This window comes from Takifugu rubripes, chromosome 17, assembly GCF_901000725.2.
Source record: "Takifugu rubripes chromosome 17, fTakRub1.2, whole genome shotgun sequence".
In the NCBI taxonomy this organism is placed as follows: Eukaryota; Metazoa; Chordata; class Actinopteri; order Tetraodontiformes; family Tetraodontidae; genus Takifugu; species Takifugu rubripes.
The window spans coordinates 2,609,792-2,631,555 of record NC_042301.1 but is presented as its reverse complement, the minus strand read 5'-3'; the positions used below and the strand labels follow the sequence as shown (position 1 = coordinate 2,631,555).

Here is a 21,764-nt window from a genome sequence, read left to right as displayed (position 1 = left end):
GCAGCCAATCACAGCGCCGCATCCTCTCAGTTCGTTTCCCATTGGCTGATAACTAATACTCTGTTGTTCAGTACAAACCGAAGGGGATCGCAGCGCCAGGGCATTTTAGAGAGATAATTATTAATTCCAACCGCGGCATCTTCGTGTTGAGCGGCATTGGCGACGGCCGAATGCTTGGGCACCGCAAGCGCGGAGAGGATTTGTTTTCTGATCAACAATGTTAGCATTGCTAGCTAACTAGCCAGCGTTTCTCCTTCAGCTTCATGGGTCTCCACTCCTGAGTCTACCAGACTTGTGCTGGAGGCAGCAAAGCTTCTAAATTCATGCCATCGGCTAGGGTGGGTCGCTTTTACTTCGAATGTACATCTGATGTAGTCGAATTTAGTGGTTTATATGGAATAAATAACCTTGCGGTACACCGAAATACTAAGCTAGCCCACACATTATTATTGAGCTTTTAGCTGAGTGATTTGGGTAGCGCGTTTGCTAACGCGAGTATTTGTCCGGTGGCTAAGCTAACGTGTTGTCCAACCCTCTGTTTTGTTAAAATGCATCAACGTACTTCTTGATTGACTTGCAGAACTCAGGACATGTTATGAGTGGGGCAAGTTGCAAGGCTAACGGCGCTGTCTACCCCGCCGCATCTGCAATGATGAACTCTGTTAAGAAGCCGAAGATGGAGCAGATTCAGGCCGACCATGAGTTGTTCCTGCAGGCCTTTGAAAGTGAGAACTCACTGCTCGCAAATTTAGGACTTTTCGTGACCACAAGGAAAGCATTCCCCCCTTTTTATCTGCTTTAACTACCCCCCTTATGTTTCATGGAAGTTTATTGTCAGTGTTTGGTTTAATTGTGACACACTTTCTTGTTGACAATTATATCTCGCCAGGATTTTTGCGAGTCTGGATCTAAGTAAAACAACCTCCCATGTTTTAGCCAAGTTACAGTAATATAGTTGTGCAAAACGTGAAAATAAAAGGATTTATTTGGACTTTGCAAAGTTATTAACATTATAAAGTTCCCACACAAACCACATCAAACATCATAATGTTTTCCATATTTTTCAGAACCAACGCAGATATACAGGTTTCTCCGTACAAGGAACTTGATTGCTGTAAGTTGTTATCTATAATCTACCTCTTGGTTCACCCGTTATCCCGCTGAAAGTCTAAAAGTATGTTTGTTTTCCACCCCCCACCCCTCTGAACCATTTTAGCCTATATTTTTGCACAGAACACTCACCTTCATGTCTCATCGAAACAGTAGAACAAATGCCAGAAGGTATGAAATTTGATGTCACACATTTGGGTTTTGTAAATATCAATTGTCTGAATTGGTATAAGGTAAAGATGTGATGCCGCTTTGGAAATATTAACAATGCCAGCTGTATTCATAATCACTTTGAGTATAGATTTATTTTCACTGACTTCACACTGTTCTTTTGTCTTTTTTCTCTCCCAGGAAAACATTTAAAGTGGATGATATGTTGCAAATGATAGAAAAGATGAAGGTGGAGCAGGATTCTCCAAGGTATATACAAAAAAAATGACTTGTTTTTAGCCAGCAAAATATCAGAGGGGCATTAACTGTACCTGATTATTACCCACCTCATCCTTTTTTTTTTTTTTTTTTTAGTTTACCTTCACATCTTCAGTTAACATTCACTGGGTTCTTCCATAAGGATGGTAAGCATTATTTCCTTTTACCTAAACATTCATGTCGTGTGTTTCTGTAAGCTGAAGCATTTAAAAGCCGGAGAAAACCAGTTAAAATCGTTTACACCTGCAGAGATGCACCTACTGGTGATACATTAACATCCACTGTTTGCTCATTCCTTTTTGCAATATAAAATAGTTCTTGAGGTCCATTTTTCATTCTGTAACTTTTGGGACGAGGAGCGATTGCAGCGTTAGATTTGTGCATGTTTTATACATTTAATTTTATACATTTTGTGTGATCGGCCGTAGTGACTTAATTCACTGAGGTTTGTCGTTTTTCTCGGCGCTCCCATTGCATAGATGGCTTGTGTCTCATCTGTGTCATTTTTTTCACATTTGTTTTGCTGTTGACGCTCGGTTCTCATCTGTTTAAAAGATAAATAGATATATTGCTCCCTCGGGTAATCGGTTCCTGATCAGTTATCTGTTTATTTAAACTTTAGTCGGTGATTGGCCCCAGAAATACTGATTGTCTAAAGCATATTAATATCAGCTAATTTCTAACATTGTCCAGAACATTCATAAAAACGCCTCAAGACTTATTGCAAAGCTCTCGCTAGAACAATTCTTTGCTTATCTTGTACCTTTTGTTGTCATCATACAGAAAAGCCATCTCAGAATACAGAAAATAAGCAAAATTCTGTGACTTTAGAGGTGCTACTTGTCAAAGTCTGCCATAAGAAACGCAAGGTAAAGTGGAATGTTGCAGAGGCAGCGCTTACGTTGAGCAGAATGCTCTATTTTACCCATGATCTTCAACTGCTCTTTATTTTTCCTTCCTTAGGATGTCAGCTGTCCTATTAAGCAAGTGCCTACAGGTAAAAAGCAGGTGCCTTTGAATCCTGACACTAACCATACCAAGCCTGGTTCCTACCCTTCCTTACTGGTCTCCAGCAATGAGTTTGAGCCTAGCAACAGCCACATGATTAAGTCCTATTCCCTCCTGTTCCGGGTGTCGCGCACGGTGGGCAGAGACGCCAATGGTTTAGTCAACGGGGAGGCCAACGAGAATATTGGTAAGAAGCCGACAGCAGTTCTCAACTGAGTATTCAACAGGAGCTTCCATTTTAAGTAAAGCTGGTCACAGAGTTGGGTGATAATTGTACCAACTTGTTTTTATTATTCCTTTTCTTTTGTGCACAGATGTATCGGATACTCACACTCGAAAGAAGAGAAGTTCGTCCCACAGGGAGGAGGGGGAGACGACGGAGACTTATGTGGCGCAGATGACGGTCTTTGATAAGAACAGGTGGGTTTTTTGTTGCAGATGTTGGATCTTTTTCCCTTTCATGTCACCCACCGTTGTGAATCCAGAACGCTTTTTAACCACAGGAGGTTGCAGCTGCTGGATGGGGAATATGAAGTCTCAATGCAAGGAATGGAGGACAGCCCCATTAGCAAGAAACGAGCCACATGGGAAACCATTCTGGACGGAAAGGTAGTGGGTTCGCGTGCGGTTGAGCCTGTTGTGTGTCTTATATCCGCACGCCGCCACTCACCTCTTTTGGGTTTGATTCTCCCACAGAGGCTGCCGCCATTTGAGACGTTTTCTCAGGGACCCACATTGCAGTTCGTTCTGCGTTGGACAGGTGATACGAGTGGAAAGTCCAGCGCACCAGTTGCCAAACCTCTCGCTACTCGCAACTCTGACGGTCCCGGGCCCATGGAGACCAGAACCAGCAACCACCGAGCTGCCCTCATGAGTAAGGAATCCTGAATTAGCATATGAATAAGAATATGAACAAACCTGATTTTTGAACGCGGAAAATTGATTTTGGGATTTTTCTGTCCTCTCCCTGTTCCCGTCAGCAGTGAAAGAGTCGGCCAGCACAGATCTTCAGACCAAGAGAGAGCAGGTGCAGTGCGAGCCGCAACAGAAACTCCGTATATTTTATCAGGTACCTGAAAAGCAAGAATGCTTGGAAATTCAGAACCACTTTATCCCGGCTCTTCACGGGTTCCTCTTGGTTTAAGAGCTCAGACGCGACGGAGCTCTTGCACACCATCACATCCTAACAAAAGTGACCTGTTCTTGCTCAGTTCTTGTACAACAACAACACTCGGCAGCAAACGGAGGCCAGAGACGACCTTCACTGTCCCTGGTGCACCCTGAACTGCAGCAAACTCTACAGCCTGCTCAAACACCTCAAGCTCTCCCATTCCCGCTTCATCTTCAGCTACGTGGTAAGTCAACGGGTATAAAATACAAAGTGAACTGCATCAAATAGTCACCGATTCACAGCTGGTGGAGAACTCTTCTGGGCAGCAGTAACTTTTATTTATTCTGCAGCCTCACCCTAAAGGAGCGAGAATAGATGTTTCCATCAATGAGTGCTACGACGGCTCGTATGTCGGCAACCCTCAGGACATCCACAGTCAACCCGGCTTTGCTTTCAGCCGCAACGGCCCAGTGAAGAGGACCGCGGTGACCCACATACTGGTTTGCAGGTAGTTTAGTGGCCCCCGGGGTTTTAAAACCAGACGCAACCAATATCTGAGTCATTTAGATTTTATGGGCAAAGCTCGTGAAATCAAAGGTGAGACCTCTGTTCTGTTTCTTTTCCCCGTATCCACCAGGCCCAAAAGGACCAAACCGAGTCTTTCTGAATTCCTTGAAACTGAAGATGGCGAGCTGGAGCAGCAGAGGACTTACGTCAGCGGACACAACCGTCTTTATTTCCACAGCGACAGCTGCATGCCCCTCCGTCCCCAGGAAATGGATTTGGACAGCGAGGATGAGAGGGATCCAGAGTGGCTCAGGGAGAAGACTGCAACGGTGAGAAGATTTTCAAGCTGGTTTTCATTGCAGGGGATAAGCAAGTCTCTTTTTAGTGAATAATCCTTCTGGTCGGTTTAAAGACTGTCTGTGCCTGTTGCACCTGCAAGCGTCCGGTTTAGAATGATGGCGCTCAATGAAACTCCACTGACAACTTGACATCATCGCGTTCCTTCTTTCACTTCCAGCAACTAGACGAGTTCACAGACGTCAACGAGGGAGAGAAGGAGGTGATGAAGCTGTGGAACCTGCATGTCATGAAGAACGGGTACGTTTGACCGGCCAATATGACCACACGGAGTAGATGTTTGAATGCTGGAATAAAACCAGTCCATTTTCTCTTTAGTTTCATAGCAGACAACCAGATGCACCAGGCCATCATGCTGTTCACCGAGAACCGCGGCGCTCACATCATCCGCCGCCACCTGTGTCGAAACTTCCTCTTGCATTTGGTCAACATGCACGACTTTAACCTGGTTAATACGGCCACCATCGACCGGGCCATGGCGCGTTTGCAACAGATCCAAGAGGATCTGAGGGGCACTGAGGAGGAGCAGGACCAGACTCTGGTATTGGCAGGAGCCTGCAACGGCAACTCCAGCGGGAGTAAACAGGGCAAGAGGACAAAAAGCACACTGACGGAGCCGTGAATGTGGCAGGATCTTTCTCTTCTTTCCAACCCTTTGGTGCTTCGATGCGTAGGACGACTGGTCACCGGAGGCTCTGACCCTAAGCAGGCCGGTGTACAAGGTAAAACAAGTTTTTGAAACTTGTAATTGAACCAAATATGAACAAATTATAAAGAAATGGCCCACAGCTAAACAAAGCAAGAATCTGAGGACTGAATCCTGTCAGCTGATGTTGTTTAGTAGATGCAGCTGAAGTCTCTGCCTTTTAGGAGTGAGTGTGAACAAGCTTTGGATGTCTGTTTTTTGTCTTTGTTCTAGAGTTTAACTGTCATGAAGACTACAGTTAAAACTGTAAATTTGTCATCCTTTATTTGTACACATATACGGTGTTCTTGTCAAAAATATTCTTTTAGCTGATTATTTTAGCACTTGTTTATTGTTTAGAAGGCTTTCTGAAACTGTTTAATTTTTAAATGCTCCACCAAATGTTAGAACCTGCTGTTAAGGACTCTAGTTGCAGTTGGAAGTTTACATCCTTAACATAAATCATTAAATCTCTCCACTCCTTCACAAATGTCGGAGCTGTCAACATTTGTGCTTGTGTTATTTAACCTGTAAGTCACTAAATCACATTCCTGGTTGGCCAGAAGTTCAATAGACTGAGGCGATTGTGTCTTTGTGCTACTTTCAGCTGTGTCACAGCTTTGAAAGCTTCTGATTGGCTAACTGATGAGTTGAGGGTTCCCAAGACATGCTAGTAAAAAAAAAAGAGCCACTTAAACTTCTGACCTACCTGGAAGGTGATGGGGGGGGAAAAAATAAGAGCTCAAATAAATCATTCTGCTGTTCCACCATTTAAAACTTATTGACAACCGGTCACTGTTTCTGTAAACTTGCAACACAACTACATAAACCTCTGTGCAACTTCTTCCGGTGCAGAATAAATTTATCACACATCTGTGGCTCCTGTGTATAGAGCAGGTACCTGTAAAATTCTGTTAGCAAATCAGGAATTCTCTTGTTTACCATGGAGCTGAAATGGGGAATAACCTGTGTTGGTGTAGTAACACACGCTGCCACAAGGTGGAGCTCTGCACTGCAGGGTCAAATGCAGCTTTTTGGATTTCACTTTTGTGACTAACAAATTTGAATAAGTATATGTTAAGATGACATTACGGTAACAGGAAAAAAAAAATCTACCTGGCATCAGCATTTAGAGTATATAAAGATATTTGTAAAGCTTATTTTAGAAACAGTGGATTGTGGCTTTTGAGGGTAGGTGCCATGATGGTAGTAAACTTTGAAGCGTGGAGCCGGAAAATCCATTCAAAAATTCTTCGTTATCGCCCTTAAGCCTAATATAACTTCAGGAATGCCAGGGAATTCAACCTTTTTGAATATTTTATAGTTCACTGAAACAACCAGCAGTGTGTATTTTGTGTTGGAGTGCATGACAGTAAAGGTTGGAACTTGTTGCTGAACTTTGTTTTTAACACCAGTTGTGCAAACATGTAACCACGTCGAATGTGATGTGTTTCCGCTAATTAACAGGTTATCTTTTTCAAAGCAATACACTGTTTATTGGTTGACAGTTTTTCAGGTCCAATTTATGCCAAAGGGGAACACTTTAAAAAAAAAAAAAAAAAAAAGTCTTGTTTTATGCATCCTTTACAGTAGGGAAAATTCAGAACTTTTTAAATTCTACCTTTTTTTTCTTTTTTTGTAGAGAACACCTTATTTTATAAAGCACCCCTTTTGGTCAGCCACAGCGTCTTTTCTGCCCTGCGTAACGGTTTCTGTATTCATTCTGCAAACTTGTCAGAACACTCTTGAACTTTATGGACTGTACACTATTGCTTAGGGGATTTTTATATTTAAATAAAATAAATTTGGTCTTATTGCACCTGTCGTGTTCATTTGCTTCACCGTTTCCAGTAAAGACCATCGTCAAATTCAGCCATTTTGAATTTTCGGGGCATTTGTGCCATATATACGAAGGATAAATAACCCATTTTTAATCATTTAAATACAAAATATTTTCAGATTTTTAAATGATCCAAACAATCTCAAATCTTTAAAACAACAAAAACAATCTTTAATCCTTTTTTTGCAACAGAATGTAACTGAGGGACCTCCTTTGTGGCTGAAGTGCTTGTTCGGTGCACCGTTAGTCCGGTGCGCCTGCTAGCTGGAGGATTCGCTGAGCAGTTCGTAAAAGGCCACCGCCTGGAGCAGAGCGTCGCAGAGCTCCTCTCCTTCCCGTCTGCCGCCCATCTGAAAATGATCCCTGTACTTCAACAGCAGCTCGGGGGGGAAATTTACTCTGGGAATCTTCTGAGTCACCGAATCCGTCATCAACTGCCGGACTGTCTGTGCGCCGCTGGTCCGCGACTCGCCCACCATGAGGCCAAAATGGCGTCCCACTCCGGTCCGCATCATGTTCAGAACTCTGCAAAAGGAAACATGGATGTGGTTCAACGTATTCAGAGCCTCTTGGAAACCTAATGTCTCCATCAATCTGCATTCAGCAATGAAGAATTTCTGCTAATGGAGCTGTGCCAGGACATTGTCAGAGCACTGTACCCTTGAGCAAGACATCAAACCTTTAAATGCTCAGTCAGGGGTGTGACCCTACCTCCCCCCACATACAGCAGGACGGGCTCCAGCACCTTCTTCATCACCCCGAAAGGGATATAGCGTTCAAGAGACTAAAACAAGTGGACCGATCCTTGTGAGGGGCAGGGACAGACACATGAGGGTGTGAACACTTTCTGTGCCCACTGTGCCTTTATCCTACCTGGGAGGGATATTGGAATTGGGTGGTGTGTTTCTCGGTTCTAACAAAGCAAACAGCATGGCCTCCACTGTCCTCATGTGAGCCATGATGGGGAAGAGCGCCGTGTTCTGCACCGAGATGGAGGGCTTTTCTATGATGTAGAAATCCGTTGAGGGGAGAAGCGACACAACTTCAGAGACCTAAATGTAGAAAAGGAGGTCGACTCAGAAACGTTCCCAGACCAAACTGGTTTCGACAGCACACTTTAAAACTGATGCTCACGTCACTCAAATAGGCAGAAGCCAAATATGTTCCCCTGAAGAAATTGGGACAGTCAACCTGTTGCCAATCCAGCACCATCATCCCCCGGTTCACATGACTCCAGGCGATTTTATTCGTTCCACATACGACAGACACAATGGAACCGGCATCCTGCGTAAACAGACAATAACATACAAACCACTATCTTCATATCGTGGATTAAACCTGTGGAAGACAGACATTCAACGTGAGCAGAACCTCACCTCTAACCAGGACCTGTCGACCTCTGGCCTGATGAATTTGGCCAGACTGATCTTCACTTTTCTTTCCTTTTTAACGGGATTGAGGATGGAGTGGAAAACCGTGACAGCGCTTTTGTGCTTCAGCAGCGGCACATTCACCAAACTCTCCAGGGTTTTGAACGGTCCGTGTTTTGTTCTGTACTCCACAATATTGAGCGACTTTCGGCCTCTCAGGAGCTTGACGCCGGCCAGTTCCGAGGGTGTGGCGGTGTTGAGCAGGTGGAGGATGACCTCTCGCTGCTCGGAGGTATAGTACGCATCCAAGGGCCTGTTGTCTTCTTTGCAAGCCGTCGTGCTGGAAAGGAGTGTGGATTCCAGCGTTTCAAAGCCTGCCACGGGAACACGAGCCCGCCAGCAACATGTGCACTGCAGATAGCGCGGCTCACGCTCCGGGAGAGAGCAGGACGTAGGACGGCGAAACAAACCCGACGGTCCACCATAGTTTTCTGCAGAGAAAACACCACATGCATTGTGCAATTGAACGGCTAATATAAACTAACTCGGGGAAACAGTAACGGACTTTGCGTATTACATATCAAACTGTGCAGAGTAAAGAAAATGGGTCAATTAGTACCCTGATAGTTTGACAAGTTAGCTTATTTTTGTGGATCCATGTTCAAGTATACGGACAGCTAGTCAGGCAAGTACTTTTGAAATTCAAAGGAAACCACTTACTTTGGTGTGTGACAAACCAAAGAAATCTTCTGGCAAACAACATCGCAGATAACCGATAAATAATCGATTGTTTAGCTAAGACATCATAGACATCATGCTTAGCCAACTTCGTCCTTTGGCTATGGTCCGTCAGTTATATCCATCCGGCCAGCTACGGCGACACTTCAAAGGGTTCCGGGTTTTCTTTTTCTACTGGCCCAAAAAAAAAGTTTACAGTTCCATGCATTCCTGACTTAAAATACTGAAATACTGATGTTTTTTTTTTTCTGTCTTGGGAAAATATATGTATTTTTAGAAAAATGTATTTAACATATAAGCGCCTCAAAATACGTTGCTGTAATTATCCAAATAAATGTGTAAGTTCCTTTTTGAAGTCCAACAGTATTACAACTACTATGTCACAATAGTTTAGAAAGTTGTAGAATATAGCACAAAGTGGCATATAGGTGAAATGTGCATCTGCAAATATGGATACAGCCTTTCAAGTGCTGAATTAACCCAAATGTAAACCAAATTTTCTATTATGGGTTGCTGAATCTGTTTAGGATATTTAAAAAGGGATCAACATTTCATAAAAGCAATAAAAAAAAAGATATTTTTAAATAGATCTTGTGATTTTTGCACTACTAGACACTCTTCTAACAAGGAAATTTTGTCAGATTATCCATTGTGATTGACAGAATATCGCTCAATCCAGAAAACGCATCTCTTTTTTTTCCTTCCATGTTGGTATCACCCACATCAGGCAAACTCTAAATTCTATTTATGAATCTTTCACCCTGTGATTGTACGTCAATCACCCTTTTACACAATGAGACCCGTTTCACTTCCTTTCGCTGTTATTTCTGGACCTCTGCTTTTCTGTGCAGAACAATAAACTTCATGGTGTGGTGCTGGTAAGAGGAAACACTGAGGCTTAGCGGCATACCACTAAAAAGAAATTGTGATTTTTACCTGCTGCGGGGCTCCCTAGCATTAATGTGTGGACTCAATATGGAGTTTTCTTCTGGCAGCTCTTTTGTTTTGATTCCAGCATCTGTCTGACAACTTTCACTTATGGCCAATCTGGAAAGAAATAACAAAATCCTGTTTGATTTGGTGCGACAGCCAGGTAACAATGTTTGTGCTGACTGTGGAGCTCCTGGTAAGTACCCTCACAAATATTTTTAGCATTAGATTCAGATTCAGATTCAGGTCCTTTATTGTCCCACACGGGGAAATTTACAGCGCAACAACAGCAAGAGCACGCAGAGAAAAATAAGATAAAATCGAATAGAATAGAATTTGGAATATACAAAGAGGATGTATATTTACAATAATCCAGGTAAATGGATACTCAGCCCCTGTATACCTGTACATAGTAAAGAGGGTTATCACAATATACGTATCAGAATATATAATATTCAGATTGTGCTAGCGGGCGTTATGTTTATTGTGCAGTCTGACAGCAGCCGGCAGGAAAGATTAAATATGTTATTTTTAGCATTATGATAGGTTTAAAAGTCAATGATGATTGTGTGTGTTTGTGTGTGTGTGTGTGTGTGTGTGTGTGTGTGTGTGTGTGTGTGTGTGTGTGGAACACAGGGATTTTCAATACAAAACAACTACACAAACAGGCGTGTGTAAAGTAATGTTTATAGCCACGCCATGTTTTATAAAAGCTTTTATTGGCGGAAGAGATGGTGCAACCTTCATGTTCCTCTTGTAAGCAGTCAGCATTTCTGTAAGAGCAAAATACAGCAAATGTTCCACACTGTTTTTAGTCTTTTTAAGTAGAGTCCAGTCGTTTATGGTACCGATCCGGACCTGACACGTTCATTCTGCACCTACCACCCTCACGCTATCAACATGTTGTGATCACAGATCCTGACTGGGCCTCATACACTCTCGGCATCTTTGTGTGCCTGAACTGCTCAGGGATTCATCGTAATCTGCCGGCCGTCAGCAGAGTGAAATCCATACGTTTGGACCACTGGGAAGACTCTCTCGTTGAGGTTTTGCTTTGAGTTTGTGCACTGAACAATTAGTAAAGATTTTGACTTGTGCGTTATGCTATTTTACATTTGCATGGTCTTTGCTAATCTTAAAATCTTATCTTAAAAGGTATTTTCCATACTTCCATGTATTCTCTGTCACTTCACACATAGACTCTTTTGAAAGCATAGAGAAAAAATATCTGAACTACTGTACTGGGTGTTATTAACATGCTTAGACAACTGGTGAACCTTTTTTTTCTTTTCTTTCGTCCACAGTTCATGCGGGAAAGGGGAAATTCTAAAGCCAGAGCCTTTTTTGAGAAATGTGTCCCCACGTTCATCTACCGGCCGCAACAAAACGACTGCACGTGAGTGGCTGTCAGAACTCTTCGGAGCATCGTCCATGAGAACATGGAGAACACTATTCTATCCATAAAGTTATTGGGGGGTTGGTGTATGTTTTTATTTTTAGAGTTCTTAAAGATCAGTGGATCCGCGCCAAGTACGAAAGAAGAGAATTCACTGGCGAAAGTAACCACCAGCAAGTTTATTGCTCAGGTCATTATGTTGAATTATAGTATTATATATATATATATATATATATATTTGCCTGCAATGCAGCTTAATTGCTCTTTGTTCCTCGCATTGGTTTCTTATCCAGACCTGTTTGAGGTGACACTGTGGAAAAAAAGCAAAGACAACAAGCAGTTTTTTAAAAGGAGGTTTCTTCTGTCCAGGAAAGACTTCACCCTCAGATACTTCATTAAGGGAGATGTGAGTTGTGCCTCTCACGTGTTGTGGATCACTCTCCGCTTAAGTCTAATATCTGAAACCGTTCTGCCACCCAACCAAGTCCAAGGTTCCCAAAACTGTCATCTCCATGAAGGACCTGAACGCAGTGTTCCAACCGGAGAAGATCAGCCACGCTCACGGTCTGCAGATCTCCTACCTGCATGGCGAACAGATGAGGAATCTCTTTGTTTATCATGAGGACGGATACGTGAGTCTTTATTTTCTTTAGCTGGGAGCAAAAACAGCTGCGTTGGACATCTGTTTTGAATTTCTGCCTCGGTTGAAGGGAACACCGAAGTTCTAATTTGCTGCATTACAGGTAATTGTGTCGCTGTTCAGCGCCATCAGGGCAACCCGCCTTGCATACCTGCAGAAGAAGCATCCCGCTCTTCATGTCGATGACGTGAGGCAGCTTTTTCCAGTGTGTTGCTGGTGGGAATTGATGTTTTTTTTAACCATGTCAGCGGTTTTTTTTTCTTGCAGTTACTTCCTCAAATAACCTGGCAGTGCCTGAAGGAGGGCTACATGGAAAAAACCGGGCCAACAGTAGGTCAACAATCTGCTCATGCAGGGCAATTTATTTGCTGTTGTTATATCTGAGGTCAACTCTCTGTGTTTGTGTGCTTTCAGCAACGGGAACCATTCAAGAAGAGGTGGTTCACACTGTGCTCAGTGAACAGAAAGCTTATATATTATAAAACTCCACTGGTACATTATACCTAGATTGGTTGGAAATCTGTTTTTAAAATCAAATGCAGGGTTGAATAGTTGCCCATGCGTTATTTCTTTTCAACAGGATGCTGTAGAATTGGGAGCCGTCTTCATCGGCACAGAGAATCATGAGTACTCTGTTTCAGAGAGTACCAGCAAGGGCATGAGAGGAGGGCGCTGGCAATGTGGCATCCGGCTCCAAACACCCGCGAGGCAGTTTGTCTTCAAGTGTGAGCAGGAGCAGGATCAGAGAGAGTGGCTGGAAGCCTTCAGAAAAATCATTGCCCAGCCCATGACCTCAGAGGATTATGCTAGTAAGACATTATTCATACATACATTCATACCTGACATGCAGCTGTTTGGTTTTGGAATCAAGGCCCTGACATTTTTGTTATTTACTGTATTGTAGATGAAGCCAGCTGGAGAAGGGGGAAATGATTGGTTCTGCCTGCTGGTTTGCAGTGGTTTAAGATGCTAGACTTGTTCTGCTGGTTTAACATCACTGAGCATCACTTACAGTGAAAGCCTGGTTCGGACAGACCCCAGCATCCCAGCATCTTTATAAAATTGTATTTCATAAAATAAAATGCAAAATGAAATTCAATAAAGTTATCCTTCAACGTGACCCCGTAGAGAAATGGATGGATGGATGGATGGACGGACGGACGGACGGGCAGGTTTTTTTCTTGCGCGTTGCACGTGCTTACATAGCTGGGAAAACACAGTCAAGACGTCTCATTTGGTGATTTGTTTGTGCTACCATTATAGTGTTTTTACACCACACAACCGAACCTACCTTGAAGTATTTAATCTTTATACACCCGCGTTTTGTTATTTGATTTTGTAAGTGTAGTTTTAGCCGCCTTCGTTAGCGAACGACCGCTTTTTAGATCCCGTGTAAGAGCTCTGTTTTCCTTACAGCGTCAGACGATCTTTGCAGTCAGCTGCAACAGAGGGGCGTGGCCAAAACGCCCTCGCTTGCTAGCTGCCGCCTGCTTCCGGTCGAGTTTGTGTGAAGAAGATTAGCTGGGCGAAAACGTCCGCGGCCGCAGATTGTGACAAGTTGGCGAAATATTGTCAGTACGTTCCGTTAGTGTCGAGAATACCCGATGCGGCTTGTAATTTCGGCGTTAACGACTGCACCGAATTAGCAAAAAACCCAAGCTCCGATGCGAACGTAGCAAGGGAAAGAAGCCAGTGAGAGCCTACTGGCTGCATCCTTCATCCCGACAGGAGCATAAATGTTACACCAATCCCAGTTTACCCAGTTCACCCAGTTCGTCAACGCTGGAGAGAATGCGCAAAGACGTGAGGATATTATTAGTGGGAGAGCGTAAGTAAAAATGCCATAGAAATGAGCGCAGTGGGATTGTCTTCAGTAAATTCTCCTTAGATTCGGGCATTCAGTGATGCTACCAGCCACAGGATGCTGACAAACGGTTTTTGTGAAGGAGAATCTAGCTGACGTTTCCTTCTCATTGCTTTTAATCAGTGCAGAGTAATTTCACCATCTCTTTAACACCTGGCGGTCCATTAGACCTGTACATTCTAAGTGGTAGATCCAGCCATCAAGATGACTCCTAAAGGCCTCAGTGATTCATTTGGGCTGAGATCTTCTGGAGAACCTTCCTCGATTGCACACTTGTCTTTTTGTCTGTCAACAGCCAAAGTTGGGAAGACGTCTCTCATCATGTCCCTGGTCAGCGAGGAGTTCCCCAACGTGGTACGGGAAGTGTGAAAATGTACTGGTTGAAGCTGTAATGACTCTCCTCATTCGTTCTCCATTCATTTGTTGAATCGAGGTTCCCTATCGAGCTGAGGAGATCACCATTCCTGCTGACGTCACGCCCGAGAGGGTCCCCACACACATTGTGGACTATTCAGGTACTTTTGAAACATGTATTTCTTTTACTTTGCAGACCTCTAAAAGTAAAGGCCACACTTTGGACAGGTTTTTTTTCTTCTGTTTTCTTCCAGAAGCAGAACAGACCGACGAGCAGCTGTTTCAGGAGATCAACAAGGTCTCTCCTTGTGCATTGATGTTAATATTTACAGCACTGCTGAGCTCAGCTAAAAACCCTGTTGATCTCTCTCACAGGCAAATGTGATTTGTATTGTCTACTCCGTTAACAACAAGAACTCCATAGAAAAGGTTAGTTGTCTTTCTTGAATTGACATAATTCTGTTCTTAGAAGCTGCATTGTATGTTTGCATTTTCATGTTTAATCATTTGGTCTTTCCCAGGTGGTCAGCCACTGGATTCCCCTCATCACCGAGAACACAGACAAGGACAGCAGGTGTGAGAGAACGTTAGCTCCTATGCACTGATATGCTGCACCGATTCTCCCTGTTTTAAAGCAATAAATTCCTTCTGTTCATCTTTATTGTTGCTCTACAGTTTGAGTCATGCATTGATGGGATGTGCTTAAAATCTTGTGCCCAGGGTTCCTCTCATCCTCGTTGGGAATAAATCAGACCTGGTGGAACATAGCAGCATGGAGACCATCCTGCCAATAATGAACCAGTACAGCGAGATAGAAACCTGCGTGGAGGTGAGACCTCTCAATCTAACGCAGACGCGTGCTTAACACATCATCGGGGGCTGATGTAAAATATAAACTGCTGCTTATAACGAGGAAGAAACATCATTTCAGCCATAACTGCAAAGTGGAAGTGTTTAAGGTGCAAAGAGGAACAGCAAACCTTCGTGTTGTTGGTTTTTTTTTTAGGTTTATCTGACACTTATACGATGACGTATGGGACTGTGTTGTTATGATGAAGTGTTAATACCGTGCACGGTCTCTACCTGACACGTGGCCGTCCGTGTAAAGGTATCATTTTATTGTATGTCGAAGCATCAATTATAAAACGGGGTACTCTTCAGAATGACCGTTACCTCCCATCACCACAGCGCCTAATTAGACCAGCCATCTTGCTCAGACAGACTTTGTGTTAATACCCTGTCTCGGCCTGACTAAGCTCACATGCACATGCTCGCACTCTTTGAATGGGCAACACCGAATACGCACGTACGCACGGTTATATAAGAAGTGTCGGCAACACTTTGCCACTACACCCGCTGACGTTCGCAGGTCTCAACAGGGTCCAGACTAAAAATGTCTCCCATCTTTCTGTGTCTCACCGTCCACCTACAGTAGCTCTGCTGTGTTGTTGTAAACTGCATGTTGACTGCCTCTAATTTGTGTCGCCAGTGTTCAGCCAAAAACCTGAAGAACATCTCTGAGCTATTTTACTACGCTCAGAAAGCAGTCCTGCACCCTACGGGCCCTCTGTATTGTCCAGAGAAGAAAGCCGTAAGAGGATAAATACAGCCTCTGCAACACTGTTGTTGTCAGCTTGTGTAGTGTTACCAGGCATGTGTGAACCTTGACCTTTGTTGTCTCTATGCCAGATGAAATCCCTTTGTGTAAAAGCCCTGAGTCGAATCTTCAAAGTGTCGGACTTGGACAATGACGGGACACTCAACGATAATGAGCTCAACTTTTTCCAGGTGAGCTGACGTCTGTCGTTGATGGAAAGCTTAACACGAGGCTTTCGTGGTCACCGTGACGATGGCGATATTATGTCTGATGGTTGTCAGAGGACGTGCTTCAACTCCCCGCTGGAGCCTCGCGCGTTGGAAGATGTGAAAAATGTGGTCCGGAAGAATCTGAGTGAAGGCGTGTGTAACGATGGACTCACCCTCAAAGGTACAAGAGTGTGGACGTGTCCCGCTCTTAGATATAGTGTACCGGTAACCACAGTGTGCGTTTGTGATGTCCCTGTGCAGGCTTCCTCTTCCTCCACACCCTGTTCATCCAGCGAGGGCGCCATGAGACCACCTGGACCGTGCTGAGGAGGTTTGGTTATGACGACGACCTGGAGTTAAACCAGGACTACCTCTTTCCCCTGTGAGTCCGTGTGCATGATCTCTTTTCTAGGCCTCAGTGTTTTCGAGATCTACTGCGTCACATGTGGTTATGTGTAGGTTGAAAATCCCTCCAGACTCCACTACAGAGCTCAACCACAATGCCTACCTCTTTCTCCAGAGCGTCTTTGACAAACATGACAAGGTAAGATCCCAGACTCCCATTGCAAAGACCAACACTGATCACCTGCTGAGTGGTTTTAAGGTCTTGTCAGTGGTGAGGGATTGACAGGAGATTTAGCCGTGAGATTAGGATGAAAGTCAAAGAGTATAAATGGCAGCTTGCGCTCAGTGAAATGAGTCTCAGCTGTGCACGTAGGGGGAGTTCACTCTGCTAAACAAGAGTCGATCCAAATAACTGACAAAACAAATTTTGATTTTTTATTTTTATTTTTTAATGGCTGAGTTGACCAAACACCACATTTTGTGTCTATCAGGACCAGGACTGTGCCTTGTCACCAGAGGAGCTTGCAGACCTGTTTGATGTGTTTCCCTACATGCCCTGGGGTGCAGATGTCAATAACACAGTTTGCACTAATGAACAGGGATGGATCACCTATCAGGGATATCTTTCCCAGTGGACGTAAGTCATCAGAAGTTCAAGGCACTATGAAAGATCTGAAACTCTGGCTCCCCCTTGTGGTGTTTCTAAAAAAAACATGTTCATGTGTTTGAAATGTAGATACGTATAATAAAGCTTCTTATAACCAAATTTGAATCACATTACAGTAGAGCTATAAGAAAAAAAGCATGCCTGATGGTTTTGTCAGCATAAATACCTTAATCTAAACCCAAGACATTAAAACTCAATACTCGAGGGCCCCTACCCGGCCAGGTTTTCTGACTGGCCAGGCAGAAAACGGTTTCCAACAAGGCAGGTGAGAACCCAGGTAAAAGAGCTATCTACCCAGTAGGTCAGAAAACCCATTTGGGTTGTGGCCCCCAGAGGACTAAGATTCGACGCCCCTGCTACCATGTTACCTTTTAAGAAAATTATAAAGAGATAAAACCCCTAAAATGTCCAGTTAAGTGTGGCTGTCTTGTTCTGCCACGTTTTTTTTTTTCTACAGGTTGACCACATATCTGGATGTGCAGCGATGCCTGGAGTATTTGGGTTATCTTGGTTTCTCAATAATTGCTGAGCAGGAGTCCCAGGCGGCAGGAATCACAGGTGAGTAGTACTTCCCCAACCTTTTTCTCGACCAATTTGGTTGAGCGACTGCAGCCATGTGTGATTGACAGCAGCAGTAGAACCTGATGGATCTTTGTGTCCACGCTGCAGTGACCAGAGACAAGAAGATCGACCTGCAGAAGAAGCAGACGCAGCGCAGCGTGTTCCGCTGCAATGTTTTCGGTGACGGCGGCAGTGGAAAGAGCAGCTTCCTTCAAGCTTTCCTAGGGAGAAACCTCACAGTAAATGCCAATAATCACCACTAATTATGTTTGCACTCTATCGCTAAGTGAGTTAAAAACATAAAGGTTCTTTTGAGACATTCTGCCTCTTATATCTGGTGCTTATTGGGTCATTTAAAGTTTTTTTTTTCCCCCATCATGGTGAGATTCATGTTATTGTCATTAAAATCTGTTTATGTCTCTTCACAGGACCAAAAATTAATTAAAGAGGAGCACAAATCCTACTATGCCATCAATACCACATATGTTTACGGCCAGGAGAAGTACCTTCTTGTGAGTATCAAATAGGCCTTGAATGTTGTTAACTGTCTAACTAAATGCGCATGTTATTCCCCTCTCAGCTCCACGAAGTCTTCCCAGACTTTGACTACCTGTCTGACGTGGATCTGGCCTGCGACGTCGTCTGCCTGGTGTACGACGTCAGCAACCCGCATTCCTTTGAGTACTGCGCCAACGTCTTTAAGGTAAATCCGTCCCTGGTGAGCAGGTTCATGAGCAGAGGTTATGGAAGGGTTTTAGCCCGCTTCTGTTGTCTCTCTGTCCCAGCAATACTTCTTGGACAGTAAGACTCCCTGCATGATGATCGCGGCAAAGTCGGACCTGCCAGAGGTCAAACAGATGTTTGGCTGCAGTCCTCTAGAGTTTTGCAGGAGGTACAGGATGCCTCCGCCTCAGTCCTTCACCTGTAACACGGCAGCAGCACCCAGCAGAAACATCTACACCAGGCTCACCACGATGGCCATGTACCCGTAAGTAGGGAGGATCTGCTCCAACCAAAATACTCCCAAATGGTGCTCCTCCAGATAGCGATTCCCCGAGTCTCTAATTGTTCTGGTTATATTAGAAGGAAGAGCGATGAATGTAGAGATAAGAGACAAAGAAAAGCGAGTTGAGCTACAACATGGTGGGATCGCTCTGGTCCCCCTGGTTTGTTTTTGTTTCAGAGTTTCTGCCTCTTTTTTCCCCCACCTTATTTAACAGGCACCTTCCTCAAATATGCCTCTGTGACCAACATTCAGCCCAGTTTAAACATAGCGCTTGTGTTCTGTGTCCCGTTTTTCTCTGCAGCCACGCCCGACTGCGCTGCATGTGCACTTGTAACCGCTGCACCTTCTGCTTGTGTCAGAACTTTCTCAACTCTGAGCTGCTGCAGATGGTCAGGGCCAAACTCTCCACTGTCCTGCTCAGAAGGTGCTCATATTAACCCCTCAGTCTCTAAACCCCTCATCATTCTTCCATCCAGTAATGTTTTATTTGAATTGAGCTAGTTTTTTTCCTCCCCCAATAATTCTTTCATTCTCTCTTCCAGCCAATTATGACTTTTTTTTTAATGTCTTTTTCCTGCTCTGGTTAAAATTTATACATTGCTCTTCTGTCTCCATCAGCTCTCCCACTCTAATATCACCTCCCTCATGACTGTCTTTTTCTACTCTTCTGTATCTATTCAGGCTCCATCTCTGCTCTGTTGCCAATATTTTCCCCCCTTTCTCCATTGAGTGACTTATAAATAGACATTTTCATGATCTCTCTCCCATGTGGCCTCTTGTGTTTATCTCTCTCTGGCTCCTCTGTGTTTAACAGACATATGAGCCCAACAGACCTGAAGACTTCCACCTTCTGGCTGAGAGCGAGCATGGGCGCCACAGTGTTTGCTGTGTTGGGCTTCGCCATGTACAGAGTGCTGCTCAAACCACGGTGATGCCTGAGCCCCAATATCCTTGCAACCATCTTCTCGTGTTCACTGGTGTTCAGATTTTTAATTTAACCTTAACTTCTCCATCCTTTGTTTCTTTCTCCTCCAAAGATTTTTTTTTTTTTACTCCAATTACAACATGCTTTATTTATGTTCAGGCAAAATGATATCTATATTTTATAATACAAACCAGAATACGCTGCTAATGAGCCATGAGTGACTGGAGTGAGTTCCATTTTAAGATAGTATCTTTGGCTGTTTGCTAACCGAAATGGGAAAAGTGATGTAAGTTCCACAATAGTGTTTAAGCTTTTCTAAAACGGACTGATGTAAATTATGTAGATTATCTAATGTATATGTTTCTCCAAATGGATTCACACTAAGAATGGAAGGGGAATGGAAGGGCATCGGCTAACCAGTGGGATCAGGAACTCGCGCCAGTGTGCAGTGATGACAGAGAGTGTTTGGTCTTATTTTACTGTTTCTAAATCTGAGCGGATGGCTGTTTGTGGATATTCCATCTACTCTTTCTCATGTCTTCCTCGATTCTCCGTGCTTTGTAAAGAAAATCGGCCGGGAGTAATTAACCAACAAATGTTCATTTAAGTTATAGCGTTGGTTTGTTGGCAAAAGATGCAATTTCATGACTCGTGCAGCTTTCCAAAGAATAGAAGTTTTAAGTTTGCTGTCTAATGTTCACTCATCCCTGCTTCTTACGTTTACAATAAATATCTGTTACATCTGATGTAATAAAGTAATTATTTGTATAGAAATAAATGAAAGAATTGAAGGAAATGTTAGTTTTGCCGGAGGGAGAGAAAAATTCGTGTAAAGTCCGAATGACCACCAGGGGGCAGTATTGCTTAGCAGAAAAAATCTAGTTTTAGCGTATTAGTGCTACAAAAAGGTATCTTATCATTCAGACCAATACATTTCACACATTCATGAAAATAGATATTTAAAATTTTTACTCTTAGTGTTGTGGTCTATGGGTTGGAAAATTTTGGGTGCATGTTTTTCGAGAGCTACCTAATTTGGTGGTTTCATAGGGTTGTGGGGGGATTTTTCTTGTTTTCATCTTGTCCAAATCTTATTTTAGACTGGCACGCTTTTTTCTTGAGAAGCAATCAAGAAGCTTGGTGGCTGTGTGGGGACGGTGAAAGGCAGCGGTTATTAAATTTGTGGCGTTCCCAGAAAGCCTGTATTTTCTCATCTGAAGCCGTCTGCTGCGGCGGTGCTGTCGAGACATTTGAAGCCTGGCTGGTTCTCTCTAATGAGCGTCTGTAATTATGTGAGACAGTCACTGTACCAGGAGCCAAACAACCATGAAAGTCAAAAGTGAAGTCAATTTTCTGTGACGATATCTCTGTGAAACGATATATCGGCGAAGCTGTCTGTGTTATTAGTTGCTAGCAGCATTCTGATGCATTGGCCCAGCTGGAGCTGGTTTGATACATTTATCGGACTAAAAAGCACAATGATTAGAAAAAAAAGACCTCAGTGGTGATCTCAGAAACTTCATTATTGGTCTGATGGGGTCAGAAGCTATTTAGAGTAGTAAATTAAGTAGAAAATAAAATGACCTCCAAAAAGCATAAAGGGAAACTCTTCAATATTCTGGGCAATACAGGTGTATTATAGGAAGTTTGACCTTCTGGATGACTTTGACCCAGGTGTTCCACCAATCAGCAGCCCTGGGTTCCTCTCAGCAGTTGCCTAGAACTCTGAAAATCCAAACCATTGATGCTCACAAAGCCAGAGAAGGTTAGAAGAAGATGGCAATATGAAATGGTGGTTTTCTGGAGCAGCTGAGGTCAACATAAGGTCTGGAAGATCGAAGAATATATCAGAGTGGCTCTTAGCAGTGTTTGTGAAGCAAGTCAGAACCTGTGATTGACTGCAGAAGACTTCTAAGATCTGGCAGAACCTGGAGTTGTGGTTCAGTGTTCATCTGTTGAGCAGCACCTGCACTAATATGGCCTTCATGGAAGGGTCTTCAGGGGACACTTGCTCCTGTCTTCACCAGAAAATTCAGCATCAGAGGTTTATAGAAGGACATCTTGACAAGCCTGGTGCATTTTGGGAACAGGTCCTGTGGACTGGTGAGGTTCCGA

The 21,764-nt window shown here is 43.6% G+C and overlaps 4 protein-coding genes across 9 annotated transcripts; 3 read left to right on the top strand and 1 right to left on the bottom strand.

The window, feature by feature from the left end:
• Positions 1-43: 43 nt before the first annotated feature.
• suz12b (SUZ12 polycomb repressive complex 2 subunit b) lies at positions 44-7,026 on the top strand. 2 transcript variants are annotated; one of them, XM_029850940.1, is made up of 17 exons: positions 44-338; positions 581-725; positions 1,068-1,114; positions 1,217-1,281; positions 1,462-1,530; positions 1,636-1,685; positions 2,323-2,408; positions 2,503-2,734; positions 2,862-2,967; positions 3,051-3,156; positions 3,244-3,421; positions 3,531-3,616; positions 3,759-3,902; positions 4,009-4,166; positions 4,296-4,494; positions 4,683-4,762; positions 4,841-7,026. In XM_029850940.1, exons 1-17 carry the CDS (start codon positions 324-326, stop codon positions 5,142-5,144), a joined length of 2,070 nt encoding a protein of 689 aa, XP_029706800.1. In that variant the 5' UTR covers positions 44-323; the 3' UTR covers positions 5,145-7,026. The 2 variants fall into 2 exon arrangements, with proteins under 2 accessions (XP_029706800.1, XP_003972026.2); XM_003971977.3 differs by having other exon boundaries at positions 3,528-3,616.
• A 170-nt stretch (positions 7,027-7,196) lies between these two features.
• tefm (transcription elongation factor, mitochondrial) lies at positions 7,197-9,296 on the bottom strand. Its single transcript, XM_003971978.3, has 5 exons — positions 9,138-9,296; positions 8,424-8,908; positions 8,182-8,331; positions 7,921-8,099; positions 7,197-7,572 (listed from the first exon to the last, which is right to left on the bottom strand). The coding sequence occupies exons 1-5, from the start codon at positions 9,178-9,180 to the stop codon at positions 7,308-7,310; spliced, it is 1,122 nt and encodes a 373-aa protein (XP_003972027.1). The 5' UTR covers positions 9,181-9,296; the 3' UTR covers positions 7,197-7,307.
• Positions 9,297-9,965: 669 nt separating this feature from the next.
• LOC101079083 (arf-GAP with dual PH domain-containing protein 2-like) lies at positions 9,966-13,241 on the top strand. Its single transcript, XM_011612347.2, has 11 exons — positions 9,966-10,281; positions 11,001-11,131; positions 11,390-11,481; positions 11,586-11,671; positions 11,775-11,887; positions 11,967-12,113; positions 12,225-12,308; positions 12,389-12,451; positions 12,536-12,613; positions 12,702-12,930; positions 13,026-13,241. Exons 1-11 carry the CDS (start codon positions 10,194-10,196, stop codon positions 13,052-13,054), a joined length of 1,140 nt encoding a protein of 379 aa, XP_011610649.2. The 5' UTR covers positions 9,966-10,193; the 3' UTR covers positions 13,055-13,241.
• A 150-nt stretch (positions 13,242-13,391) lies between these two features.
• rhot1b (ras homolog family member T1) lies at positions 13,392-20,618 on the top strand. Of its 5 annotated transcripts, none has more exons than XM_029850972.1 (20): positions 13,392-13,696; positions 14,281-14,339; positions 14,419-14,500; positions 14,594-14,637; positions 14,715-14,768; positions 14,861-14,913; positions 15,060-15,168; positions 15,829-15,930; positions 16,029-16,127; positions 16,218-16,326; positions 16,407-16,527; positions 16,605-16,689; positions 16,982-17,127; positions 17,615-17,715; positions 17,827-17,957; positions 18,147-18,230; positions 18,299-18,421; positions 18,504-18,706; positions 19,026-19,148; positions 19,539-20,618. In XM_029850972.1, the coding sequence occupies exons 2-20, from the start codon at positions 14,307-14,309 to the stop codon at positions 19,654-19,656; spliced, it is 1,920 nt and encodes a 639-aa protein (XP_029706832.1). In that variant the 5' UTR covers positions 13,392-13,696; positions 14,281-14,306; the 3' UTR covers positions 19,657-20,618. The 5 variants fall into 5 exon arrangements, with proteins under 5 accessions (XP_029706832.1, XP_011610651.2, XP_003972029.2 ...); XM_011612349.2 differs by having other exon boundaries at positions 13,392-13,924; XM_003971980.3 differs by having other exon boundaries at positions 13,392-13,949.
• The last annotated feature ends 1,146 nt before the right edge of the window (positions 20,619-21,764 follow it).